The sequence below is a fragment of the Nelumbo nucifera genome, chromosome 4, assembly GCF_055504915.1.
Source record: "Nelumbo nucifera cultivar China Antique chromosome 4, China Antique-T2T, whole genome shotgun sequence".
NCBI classification, from domain to species: Eukaryota; Viridiplantae; Streptophyta; class Magnoliopsida; order Proteales; family Nelumbonaceae; genus Nelumbo; species Nelumbo nucifera.
The window spans coordinates 46,272,172-46,285,005 of NC_142652.1; the positions used below are offsets into that span (position 1 = coordinate 46,272,172).

The following is a 12,834-nucleotide window of genomic DNA, read 5'->3' on the forward strand; positions in this document are numbered from 1 at the left end:
TTATTCCTCATGTAAATAAGGCAGTGACCATTTTAGCCATAAAAGTCCATTATTAAAAGGGGCATTTTTGTCCCATTCAAGTGTGCAACTTTCCCCAATTGGGGAAGTTATTTACCAACCTAGGAGATGAGTATACCCAGGAAAATAAATTTTCCCCGGTCCCCACATAAATCTCAAAAAGAACATGGAATTTTTGGTTCCCCTCTCAAAATTTGAAAAAAGAACAACCCTTAAGAGTAACCTTGAGATTGAAACCTTCTTCCCAATCTCTCTAATATGAGGTTAAGATTGAAAATCTTTTAAATATTGTAAAGAGGCCTAGTAACACATTTGCAATTGCTTTTTAAGTCCATGGAATGATGATGGAAACCACCAAATAGCTCCTTTCATAAAAAATGGAATGACAGTTATGTATTGTCTTCTATTTGGGGTATATAGGTTAACCTGATGGCTGATGCAGTAGTGGCATTTGAAATATAGAAAAATGTAAAAAGCCATCCAGGTTGGGTAAGCAGGTCAACATGGGTACCCACGGTTTTTGAACCGTGTTGACCTAAATGGTCTGACCATTCAGCCTGAAAACTGTTTAAGCAGTTGATTCCATTTCATCTTAAAATTATTATTGGGCCAAAAATTGTTGACTTGGCAATGATCCATTGACCTGAGTGGTTGAATCATTGATGAGACAACAGTTTTGATTTTTTTTTTTATTTCTTTTAAAATTATAACAAGTTCATTCAAACTGGATGGCAGGTGGCCAAAACTATTCCAATTCTGGGTCAGTTTTTAAAACATTGGCAATTATAATAGATTACTATTGGGTTTGGGTCAATACTCTTTAACGGGTGGATTGGCAGACAACCCACATACAAGCCAACCCAACTCAACCATCTGCCAAGTCCCACCTCCCGCCTCCAAGTATGAAACTAAAAGGTTGCCCACCCAACTCATAACTAGTTTGCTCGCTCTTAATTACCCTATAAAGGGTTTAAAACATTCTCAAGTGGGATTTTAAATAAGCAGTTCTAAGTGGATTTTTGTCGAACACTTTGCATGCGATCGAACTAGGCGAAACTCAAGCATCGAACATGGGAAAGAGAAACAGGAAACCCAAAACTTCTGTTGAAGCCCCAAAATCTATCACCACCTCCCAAGAACAGCTGCAGTGAGTGGTGTAGAACACTTCTTATGCTATAAGTCAGATCTCATGATCTGTTTTTGCTTTGCAATGTTAGGATTTCTATTTACTGATTGTTAATAGTTTTGTATGGATTAAGGTCTAAGTGCTATGAGGGAGAAGATCTTACTCGTTTACTCGAATCGATAAAGAGGTATTGTTCTTATAGTTCTTTGCTCTTTTCGTAAGTTGAAAGCATTGCATATCTTGATTAAAATCGTGTATTGGATTCTGAATCGAATATATAAATTGTTGATATTCGATGGACCAACTGGGTTATTGATGGACTTGCCTTCATGTGTTGTCTACATATGTTATTTTGCCTGACAGGGAGATAGAGTTGGCAAAGCTTTCAAAGGGAACCTTGCCTGAAAAGATATGGATAAAGGTGTGTCCAGTGTTTGTAATATCATGTAATGATTCTGGGTTAAGATGAACAAAATCCTTTATTTGGGTGTTGTGACATTTAACCTCTTGGAATTGTTCTGCACTGATATGTTATACTTATATATGGTACATTATCAATTCCATCTAGGAAGAATAACATTCAAACAAGACCCACCATTAGGTTAGCGGGGAAAGGTATTTTCACTCTGAACCACTGGCACAGTGATCCTTGTTTGGTGTTAGTCTTTTACAATAAAATTGTTTTCCTCGTGAATTCTGACATGTGTGGCATTGTGCAGCAACAATTTTCAATCGGGGTTAATGATGTAACTCGTGTGCTAGAACGAATGACTACACATGCTGAATTGGGAAATTCTCTTCAGAAGTCATTGATACTCCCCTCTGGTTGTAAGGCTCCTTTAATTGAGCTTCAGGTCAGTTAGCTCATCTTTTTTCTTTGGGGCACCTTCTTGTTTCCTGAATATACTTGCTTTTGTCAGCATAGAATTTCTGCTCTCTTGGCATTCCAGTATCAGGTAGTGTTGGTTACTTGGTTTTCATCACTCACGTTCTTAACTCAACTCAAGTATTAATCCTAACTATTTGGATTAAGCTGCATGATTCCTTTTCATTGGAATTTTCCAATATATTTTGTTTAATTGTTCAAAGTTGGTTTTGTTTCTAATGTTTTCTTTCCCCCCGCCAAGAAGCACATTTTCAATCATGAGTTTGTAGTTTCATTGATAGACTTTTCTTTTGAGGCAAGAAAATAGCCTGTGGTTTTATTGAAATTCCCCCTCTCCCTGGTTCTGTATAACCCAAGTTTAAATACAAGAAGTCACTCAACCAACTCTCCTAAACTTAAGCAACCATCTATTCAATACTTTAGCAATATTCTTAGCCTAGTCAACAGCAACTGACGCAACCAATAGTGAGATATTCCCTCACTCGTTTATTTGACTCCTACTCATTTATTTGACTCATTCTTAAGCCTAACAGCTAGCAGATATGCATGTCCATGCATCCTGCACTTCATGCAACGTAGTCCTGATAACGTGGATTCTTGGCATGGTTCCTTGCTGACCTTCTCCACATATCATTCCCCCCCCCCCCCCCCCCCCCCCCCTTGAAGTGGAACCTTGTCCTCAAGGTTCAGATTAATGAACTGACTTTTTAACTACTGCGTATTCTCCCAGGTTGCCTCTTCCCTTGGAAGATTCTTCCATTGCACCAAGCTTTCTTCCACGAAGCCCGACCCTTTTCGAACCCAGCGTGTATCCAGTATAGCCTCTGGTACCGCTATTATCTCACCATCATTCGTTGGTGGTAAGTCAAATCCAACAGAGGTATCCTCTCCCACAAATTTCTTGAGCATTGAGACGTGGAAGACAGGATGGATACGGGCACCCTCCGGCAGCTTGAACTTGTATGCAACGCTCCCAATCTTCTCCTTCACTCGGTACGGGCCGAAATACTTGCTGGCGAGTTTGTGGTGGGCTCTTTTATAAGCAGTGTGCTGACGATATGGCTGGAGCTTAAGCAATACAAAATCGCCTTCTTGATAAACAACCTCCCTTCTCTTTGAGTCTGCTATTTGCTTCATGCGATTAATAGCCGCCTGCAGGTGAGACTTTAGTTGTTTGAGGATGTTGTCCCTTGTCTCCAATGCTTTGTCTACCTCATGGACAGGTGTTGTGCCGGTTGAGTAATGTGGAATTGCCGGTGGAGTCCTCCCATATAGTGCTTGGAAGGGAGTCATGCCGATTGAGCTATGGTACGTAGTGTTGTACCAGAATTCGGCCCACGACAGGTAATTGTTCCATCTCTTCTTTTGCTGGGATACAAAGCAGTGCAAGTACTGCTCCAAACAGCGGTTGACCACTTCGGATTGTCCATCTGTTTGGGGGTGGTAGGACGTACTCATATGCAACTTGGACCCTGACAGCTTGAAAAACTCACGCCAAAAATGGCTAACAAAGATGGGATCTCTATCACTGATAATAGATTTTGGCATCCCGTGAAGTTTAACCACTCCTATAAATCTGTCAGCAACTGTTTTGGCCGTGTGTGGGTGAGAGAGGCAAGAAATGAGCGAACTTGCTTAGGCGATGTACGACGACCATGATTGTGCTTTTCCCTTGTGAGGGTGGAAGTCTCTCCACGAAGTCCATGGTTATGTCGTCCCATACCTGACATGGAATGGGTAGTGGGTGCATGAGTCCGGCTGGGGAGAGGGTCTCTGATTTATTTTTCTAGCACACTGCACAAGAGGCGACATATTTTTGAATTGATTGGTGCATAGACGGCCAATAGAACTGTTGTGCCAATCGCTTGTACGTCCGCAGTACCCCAAAGTGACCTCCGTAGGGCGTGTCGTGGAATTCATGGAGGAGTTTTGGTACGATTGGAGAATCCGACGGAACAAATACCCTGTTCTTATAGTAGATCAGCCCGTTGCGCCAACTGTATGGAGCTCCGGGTTTGTTTGTAGCTTGCTAACCGATCCGTACCATATATGGGTGCTGTTGCGTATCTCTCTTGATCTCGTCCCATAGATAGGCATGAGAAGTATATAATGTATGGAGGCTGGGACTTTCTAACCTCCTTGACAAAGCATCTGCGGCTGAGTTCTCTTTCCCCGGTTTGTACGAGATTTATAATCATATCCTAGCAGCTTGGAAACCCATTTTTGTTGTTCAGGCGTGGTGATGCACTGCTCAAGCAAGTACTTAAGGCTTCGCTGATCTGTTTGGATATAGAATTTGCGTCCCAGAAGCTCCAGCCATATCGTCAGCACACTGCTTATAAAAGAGCCCACCACAAACTCACCAGCAAGTATTTCGGCCCGTACCGAGTGAAGGAGAAGATTGGGAGCGTTGCATACAAGCTCGAGCTGTCGGAGGGTGCCCGTATCCATCCTGTCTTCCACGTCTCAATGCTCAAGAAATTTGTGGGAGAGGACACCTCTGTTGGATTTGACTAACCACCAACGAATGATGAAGGTGAGGTAATAGTGGTACTAGAGGCTATACTGGATACACGCTGGTTTCGAAAAGGGTTGGGCTTCGTGGAAGAAAGCTTGGTGCAATGGAAGAATCTTCCAAGGGAAGAGGCAACCTGGGAGAATACGCAGTAGTTAAAAAGTCAGTTCATTAATCTGAACCTTGAGGACAAGGTTCCACTTCAAGGGGGGGGGGGGAAATGATACGTGGAGAAGGTTAGCAAGGAACCATGCCAAGAATCCACGTTATCAGGACTATGTTGCATGAAGTGCAGGACGCGTGGCCATGCATATCTGCTAGCTGTTAGGCTTAAGAATGAGTCAAATAAATGAGTAGGAGTCAAATAAACGAGTGAGGGAATATCTCACTATTGGTTGCGTTAGTTGCTGTTGACTAGGCTAAGAATATTGCTAAAGTATAGGATAGACGGTTGTTTGAGTTTAGGAGAGTTGGTTGAGTGACTTCTTGTATTTAAACCTGGGTTATACAGAACCAGGGGGAGGTGGAATTTCAATAAAACCACTGGCTATTTTCTTGCCTCAAAAGAAAAGTCTATCAAGTTTTTTGTGTTTTAGAACATATCTCCATTTTCAGTTGCCTGTATAATGAGAAAACAAGTTCTAGCATTATTTACAAATCAGTCATAGCACTCCAGTTGTACTAAACTTTAGGGCTGCCATGTGGATTTCACTATTCTTCATACAAGGGAAACCGCCATTACCTTACTAAGGCACTGGTTGGCATAATTGGTTGCAAAACAGGGGGTAGCCCTATCCCAAACCCACCCCTAGAACCTCCCCCCCCAACCTAGCTAGGTGAAGGTGGGACTCAATCCCAGGTCTCCGCTACAACCAGCTAGAGACTTTTCCAGCCAGTGATTTCTTTATATTACTATTTACAATTTTATATCATATTTCTCTTTCTATTATTGTTTGTCCTAACATTCATCTTTTTTGGCTTCACTCATCCTATAAACATGTTTTTACTTGATTTCCTGAGACACTGTTCCAAAAAGAAAAAAAGAACTGCCAATCTGCAATGAGAGTACCTTGGAACCGAACTAGAAGATTGAGGTTTAGACAGCCATGATAGATGAATCCCTTACAAACACTTTAAGAGTCCATCATCTATGAAATTGACCCAAATACACTCAAGATATTATTATTGAAGTTCTTTTCTAAATTATACTATAAGTGACCCATTTGGACTTGCTTGGCATTTAATAAATGGATGGGATCCTCTAATTCCAATTTGCTCATCATGGATGTAGGCCATACTGTTAGCTTCAGATTGCAACCCACGGTGGCTGACAAGGCATCTTCCAAGCTTGTCCTCTTCAAGGAGAGTCCCACTAATCTTTGTCAAAGATCAGAAAGGTGGTTCTTTGAGATTAGGAGAACTTGTGAATCTAAAGACAGCTATAGCAATTGGTATAAAGGTTAGTACTCAATCTTGAGTTCTGTATCTTCATTTTTTAAATAATAGTTTATAAAGTTTTATTGCTCTCTCCTGGTAGGCTAAAGGAAGTGGCATTAATAAACTTATTGATGAAGTTCTTCAAGACAACAAAACAGCTGATGGGAATGGTTTGCCTGAAGCTAGTTCAGTTGTTCACATGCTATCAACAACCTGAACTCTGCTTCTAGTTGCTTTTCAAACTTTCTAACATGCTTTGCATGCAAGAATGGAATGCAGAAGCTGAGCCAACCAAACTGGGGATAATTCGATGGTACTATACACCAAAAGCTGACCTATTTTGTTGTCAAGTTTCTTCTGCTTTCAATGAAATTTTCGATTCTACAGTCTCTACTTGAACAGAACCTTGATGGGAGCACGAGGATATATGATATTGCTCTTTTGCCTTTCTAACCCTGTAAAATCACCCTCAATGAGGGAAGAAGGATCCTTTTATGGACATCCTTGTGAAATTTGAAATCTTCACAGAAACCAATAGGTGGCCCCATTTTGGTATATCTAATCTAACAGTTGATTCATCCAAATGTCTAATGGAGTCAAACCATACCCACAGAAATGTGCAGAGAAGGTGGAAGAACTGCTGGGCAAAGACACTAGTTCCTAACTTTCAACCTAAATGTCAAGAGTCAGCATCACCATCTACTTCCCTGTTTATTTTTAAAAATTCCTAGTTTCTGTATTAAATGGGAAAAACAGAGACTAACGGTTAAGAAACATGACCGAAGCAAGATGTGAGTTATGGTTGAGAGTTCACCTGGTTTCTACTCTGAATAACTGGCTCTTGTTCTAATTGCTATAGCAAGGCATCGAAAGAGGCATGGCCTCCTCTTATGCACCAGAGCCTAAATGGAATGTCTCCAAAGAAAATAATAATGAGAAACAAAAGGTTGGCATGAGGACAATATATATGTTCTGCAGAAATTTATACCAAGGAATGAAATTTTATTGCTCTTCTATTGTCTTCCAAAATGGGAAACTAATTTTAAGTGAAATAAGAAAAAAGACCCAACACTAGGGGAAAGTTAGAGTTCTAAAAGTTTGATCAAACTTTCAATCTCTCTTCAGAGTGGTACATCCCTCTGTCACCATTCCTAGACATCGGTTACTCCTTTCTTATTTTCTTCCATCTTGTAGGAACAATTCATTCAGTTTGGAAAGAGTACAAATACAAATATGTACAGTGCAAATACAAAGTAATACAAAATATAAGGTTTTGCACTCTACATTTTTGTATTTGTACTCCTTCCAAACTGAGCCAAAAAAACAGACTCCAGAAAAAAAAAAAAAAAAAACAGACAACTTGTTGAGAAGTAATGAAGCAACAATGAGCACCTTGAGACTAGGTGATCATTTCAGCCCGGCCTGGGCCCACATCAGGCTTGCAAATTTTAGGACCAGGCTTGGGCTTAATACTTCAGGCCCGGCCCACATATATTTAAACTTGCATATTTTGTGTGTATATATATATATATATGCGTGTGTACATGTTATTTTAATGTATAATGTATACATGTTATTTTACATTATATTATATATTTTATATATAAATATTATAACATGACATATAATTTATATTATATGTAATATTTTATATTATATAATGTATAAAATAAGTTTATATGCATGTTATATCATTTAAAATATAGATATGTAATGTTTTATAATAGGAGTGACATTAGCCCGGAATCAGGCCCAGTCCAGCCCGGCCCGGCTCCGTATAGACCTAGGCTAGGGCTTATGTTTCAGGCACACCCTGGGCTAGGCCGGGCCCGGGTCTAAGCTATAGCCCCTTATCATAAGTGCAAAGCCCGGCCATGATCACCCCTACTTGAGACAACATTTTGAGAAAACCTTTGCAAGTGGAACAAAATTTGGAAATGCCATAAAGGAGAGACAACCTCCAACAAACAATTCATCAAGTTTTACTCCCAACATGGACAAATCAAAGTTTCATACAGTTATTTTCAATTCATTTTGTTGAAGATATACAATATCAAATTCATTTTTGGCTTATTTCATTAATAAAAGTACTATTGTGACCATTTTTGGTTTAATTTATTGGTGCCACTCAACATCTAATTTCAGTCCAAATTTATCCTAATCTAACATAAACTCGATGAATAAGATCTGATTCAAATCCAAATACTAACAAATCAAATCAGGATCTAGGAAATATCCGATCCGATCCAATTTGCTTGCAGCCATAGTTCTCAATCGTCTGAAATTTGAACATGAGGAAGAAACCCCAACGGCCTGTCTTTTTTATAAGCCCCGCAAGCCCAAGCCTTTAGCATTAACGAATAACGATAACCAATTCGTTCAAATTTACGTGGATGATGACTCGTTTCAGGTTGTAATTTTATAGAGATAGATTTGAGCTCCAGGTGGGTCCAATATTAGTATTGGATCTTGGGCAAGTCTAGCCCAAACATATCAAGACAAGGCCAGATGGATGGACTGGGCTAGAGGACCAGAGTTTTTCTCAGGCTCTGAGTCTGAGCCAAGCTGCGGAAATCCAAACTCGGGCTTAGAATTAGTGTAAAATAAGGTTTTAAAAACCAACTCGAAATTTGAACTGCTTTGGGCCAAGAAGAGGTTTGATTTGTCAAAGCTGGAATCATGTCTTTCTAGCATTATAGTTTTTTTCGTATATATATAGGTTCGTCAGGTAGGTACTTCAGGAGAAGATTAGATAAGGCGAGGAGTAAGTTTCACAGCAGTTTTATTATTATTTTATTTGCTTTATCCAATTACAAGTGTTAACCGTTAATTAAATAAAATTGAAAAATAAAAAAAAACATAACAAAGGGTAAAAATGGAAACTGAAAATCAAGTTTTAAAATAAAAAAACATGATAAAGGATAAAAATGGAAAGTGAAAATTAGGTTTTTTGACAAAACATTGTCACCATCCTCATTTTTATAAGTGGTACAGAGATTATCCAATTACAGGTGTTTACAATTAACTGTTAATTAAATAAAGTTGGAAAAATAAAACATAATAATATAAAGGGTAAAAACGGAAAGTGAAAATAAGCTTTAAAATACAAAACATGGCAAGGGTAAAAATGGAAAGTAAAAAATCAGGCTTTTCATGAAACATTATCACCATCCTCATTTTTATAGATTGTATATATATATATATATATTTAAAGTGACTTAACTAATATAAGGCTCCGTTTGATTTGTAGGAATAGGTATTCAGAATCGGAATTGTGATGGGCTATTCTGATTCCAACTATTTGGTTAGGCAGAATTGGAATCCCATTCCCATTCCTGTTGGAATGACACTCCCCCATTTGAGGGAATGGCCAAACAGACTATGTGAATGAAATCTCATTGCTGCTGATTTTAATTCTCATTCCCATTCCTGTCTGAACCAAACAAACTATGGGAATAGACTATTCCAATTCCGATTCTAAAGGATTCTGATTCCAATTCTGGCTGTAAACCAAATGGACCCTAAATTTTATGTATTATAACTTTATAAGCATATAAATTTAAATCAAAATTGAGTCCGGATTTTGTAATTACTTATACTGTCCATTCTACTAACCCAATTAAATAAGGCCATATTTTTATACAAATAAGGCCATCTTTTGAGAAAAAAGGTGGCACCCTTTTATATTTCTTCCTTCAACTATTGCACAACCTTTATGCAGAAAAACAAAATTGCATAACCTTTGAATAACATCAAAACAATATTAGAACCCGGAAAAATGATACAAAGTTCAGAAATCTCTCTAAGGAGATATCATACTATTCCCTATTTCCAGTTTATTTTCTGGAAATGAATAGTTGTTGAGTACATAGAAGTAGCATGTTCTGAGTATAGAAGGCCTCTGTATCAACCTTACTAATAAGTTCATTTGATACCAACTGAGCTTCCTGTACTAAATGTTTTCTCAAATTTTGAGCAAATGAATTCATTTAGATCCTTAGTATTAGTATTAGAGATCTATTCACCGTTGCCATCTTTTATGCCCAATATTCTGCTTCTATTTCTTATTATGGTCATCATGGTGTGTGGAAGAACTTATTGTTATTATCCCCAAATTTAATCCAGTCAATTCTGGATTTTTGGGCCCATAATAACTCCTCTCGTATTAGGATATTATCAAATTGGATTTGCAAAGCTTTCATTAGACATCTTTTAATCTAGAGAGAATTTCTTCTCTCTTTTTTTTTTTTTTTTAAATATTTCCAAAATGGTCTTTGTTCCGGTCCTTTAAATCTCTTACTAATTTCTCCTTTTTCCTTAAATTAAGTGGCTGTTGAACTCTTCACCTCTAAATTCCAGGCCCCATTAACAACCTCTTCTAGGCTTTGGTCGAGACACCACATAGCTTCAAACCAAAAAGGCCTATATCCAAGAGAGAAACTTCTCTCAATTTGCAAGGAAAGGTAAATTTGTTAGAGTAGCACCCGGGAATTCCCTTCTCCACTCATTATTTGAGAGAACCCAATCTAGCTTTTCTTAAGTCAAATTATTTTTCCAAGTAAATTGAGGATCCATCATGTTTAGCTCAATAAGGTTAGAATAGTTGATCATTTCATTAAAATTCTTGTGTTTTTTGACTAGGGAGTACACACCTTCCCCCTCTTTTATTTTCACTAGATTTGGAATTATTAAAATCACCCATAATGCACCAAGGGCCATTTTATCTGCTATATTTTTTATCCAATCCCAAACAACATTTTGGTTTGATCTATTGGGAGGGACATAAATAAAAGTACAAAACCAAGACTTGCCATTAGAATTATCATGAATCATAGTATGCACTAGTCTTTCATTTGCCCTTATAATATTAATCTTACGTTTGCTGAGTTAACAATTTTTTTGCTCTAACCGGGTTGAATTTCATTTCCATGAGAAAACATAAATCAGGTTTATGGGTACGAGATAGCTCCATAACTTGTCTACAAACTCAGGGTCTACCAGCCCCTCTAATGTTCCAGTTGAATGCTTTCGTTTTGGATTGGGTTTTCTTTGTTTCTAAGACCCATCATATTCTTCATACCTCTTTGAATTATTAATGTTTGTTCTTCCATCTCTGAGATTTCCTCGACATTTTTGAGGCCTTCATTACCTTCTTGTTTTCCCATTCCTCATCCAAGAGATCGCCATCCTCACAGTCTTCACCCTCTAGGTTGTTTCCATCCTCATCCATCCCCTCTATTCCACCATCAAGGTCATTTGCAAGTTGTTTCTCATTTAGAAATGGCAATAGGGAAGGTTCGGGGTGGGGATTATATTCCCCGTCCCTGCCCCTGATTCTGAAATTAATCCCGATCCCTGTCCTCGATCCCCGATAGGGACCCGAATCTCTGAAATTTTTTTTAAATAATAGTATTTTTTTGAAAAATAAATTTATTTAAAATAAATAAAATTTTTAAATTATAAATAATGTTTTAAATATGTTTTGATATATATATATATATATATATATATAGTATAAATAATATACATTTAGTATAAATAACACACACGTATACACACACATATAATCGAGGTTGGGGCAGGGTGGGGGCCTTAATCCCCTTCCCCAATCCTGACCTCGATCGGGGATTCCTATTAATCCCCATCCCCGTCCTCATACCCACCCTGCCAAAATAATCCTCATCGGGTCGGGGAAATCGGGTCCCCATCAGGGATATGGAAAATTGCCATCCCTATCCTTATTGGTATTCTTCAACCTTATTAGGTCATGAATCATGTTTATTGAGTCACTCGTTTTACTCATGTTAGAATTTTTTAACCACTTTTGTTAAGTCTTTTTGGGTGCATTTGGATCAATCGTTGCTTGGCCAACATTAAGGAATCTTGTTTTTGCAGGATTTTTGGCAGGATGCAAACCTCTGGCCTCTTGCATTAAGCCAATTCGCTTTTTTTATTCAGCCCCATCTTATCTTTGACCTTCTCGATGTTTGCCCAGTTTTCCACCATTTTGGACTTTGGCTTATGAGTTCCGTTTTTTACTAACAATGATCTAACCATCCTCCTCAACATTTTTATTTTGCTTCAAACAATTGAAATATTTGTGCACAAGTCAAAAATGTTCACATAAAAGACCCTAATGGGCTGTTCAACCCCACCCGAAGTGAGAGGGATTGTCAAGACAAAAGGTCTTCAAAGTCATCCCATGACCAAAATTCAAGAGGGAGGCCTGACATCCTAAACCATTAGTCAGCCACCTCAAGTTTTTCTTTGAAGGGTTTGAAACTTTCCTTCCAAGGGACTAAAACAAAGTATTTCCTTAATTATCCAAGGCCCATTTTTTAGAAGATTGTCATAATCCGATTTAGAACAAAGAGTATCTGATAGTAGCCATTACATATAGTTTGAATCTCAATTTTGTAGTTGATTTTCCATTCGTTGATCTTTTCAGCAACAATCTTAATTAGCTCTGGCTCTCCAAGGAACTTGCCAAACAGGCATAGAGCCCAACAAAAAACTTTTCTTGACTTTCAGATTCCATCCATGTTGACAGGTCGGGCCACATTGGAGATCACTAACTTACTGGAGCTTTCTTCATTTTTTGTGCTGACTGGTTAGCTTCGAGTTGAAAATCAGCGTTTGAACGACATTCTGGCTCTGCTCACTTCACCAACTCGAACTTGGTCTGTATTGGTTTTCCTTCACCCTAACCCGATCCTCCAATGCTTCTACTCGAACTTGACATAATGACATATAGTTTCTAAACCTGACCCAACCCTATAGAAATCCAAAACCAACCATACTTTCTTCTTTTCAATTGTATTTTTCTATAATGTATTTGAAAACCCAAGTAAA

General features: G+C 38.3%; 1 protein-coding gene across 2 annotated transcripts; it reads left to right on the plus strand.

Moving 5' to 3' along the window:
- Positions 1–754: 754 nt before the first annotated feature.
- Positions 755–7,492, plus strand: LOC104607013 (Ribosomal protein L7Ae/L30e/S12e/Gadd45 family protein). 2 transcript variants are annotated; one of them, XM_010272501.3, is made up of 6 exons: positions 755–1,165; positions 1,278–1,331; positions 1,508–1,565; positions 1,864–1,998; positions 5,837–6,004; positions 6,596–7,492. In XM_010272501.3, the coding sequence occupies exons 1-6, from the start codon at positions 1,089–1,091 to the stop codon at positions 6,644–6,646; spliced, it is 543 nt and encodes a 180-aa protein (XP_010270803.1). In that variant the 5' UTR covers positions 755–1,088; the 3' UTR covers positions 6,647–7,492. The 2 variants fall into 2 exon arrangements, with proteins under 2 accessions (XP_010270803.1, XP_010270801.1); XM_010272499.3 differs by lacking the exon at positions 6,596–7,492 and adding an exon at positions 6,083–6,589 and having other exon boundaries at positions 801–1,165.
- The last annotated feature ends 5,342 nt before the right edge of the window (positions 7,493–12,834 follow it).

Bases quoted from the DNA above. Each gene is read 5' to 3' on its own strand.
- LOC104607013 (XM_010272499.3), top strand. From the start codon at position 1,089: ATGGGAAAGAGAAACAGGAAACCCAAAACTTCTGTTGAAGCCCCAAAA. The intron at 1,166-1,277 runs GTGAGTGGTGTA...GTATGGATTAAG, and splicing joins ACCTCCCAAGAACAGCTGCA to GTCTAAGTGCTATGAGGGAG. The intron at 6,005-6,082 runs GTTAGTACTCAA...CTCTCCTGGTAG, and splicing joins CTATAGCAATTGGTATAAAG to GCTAAAGGAAGTGGCATTAA.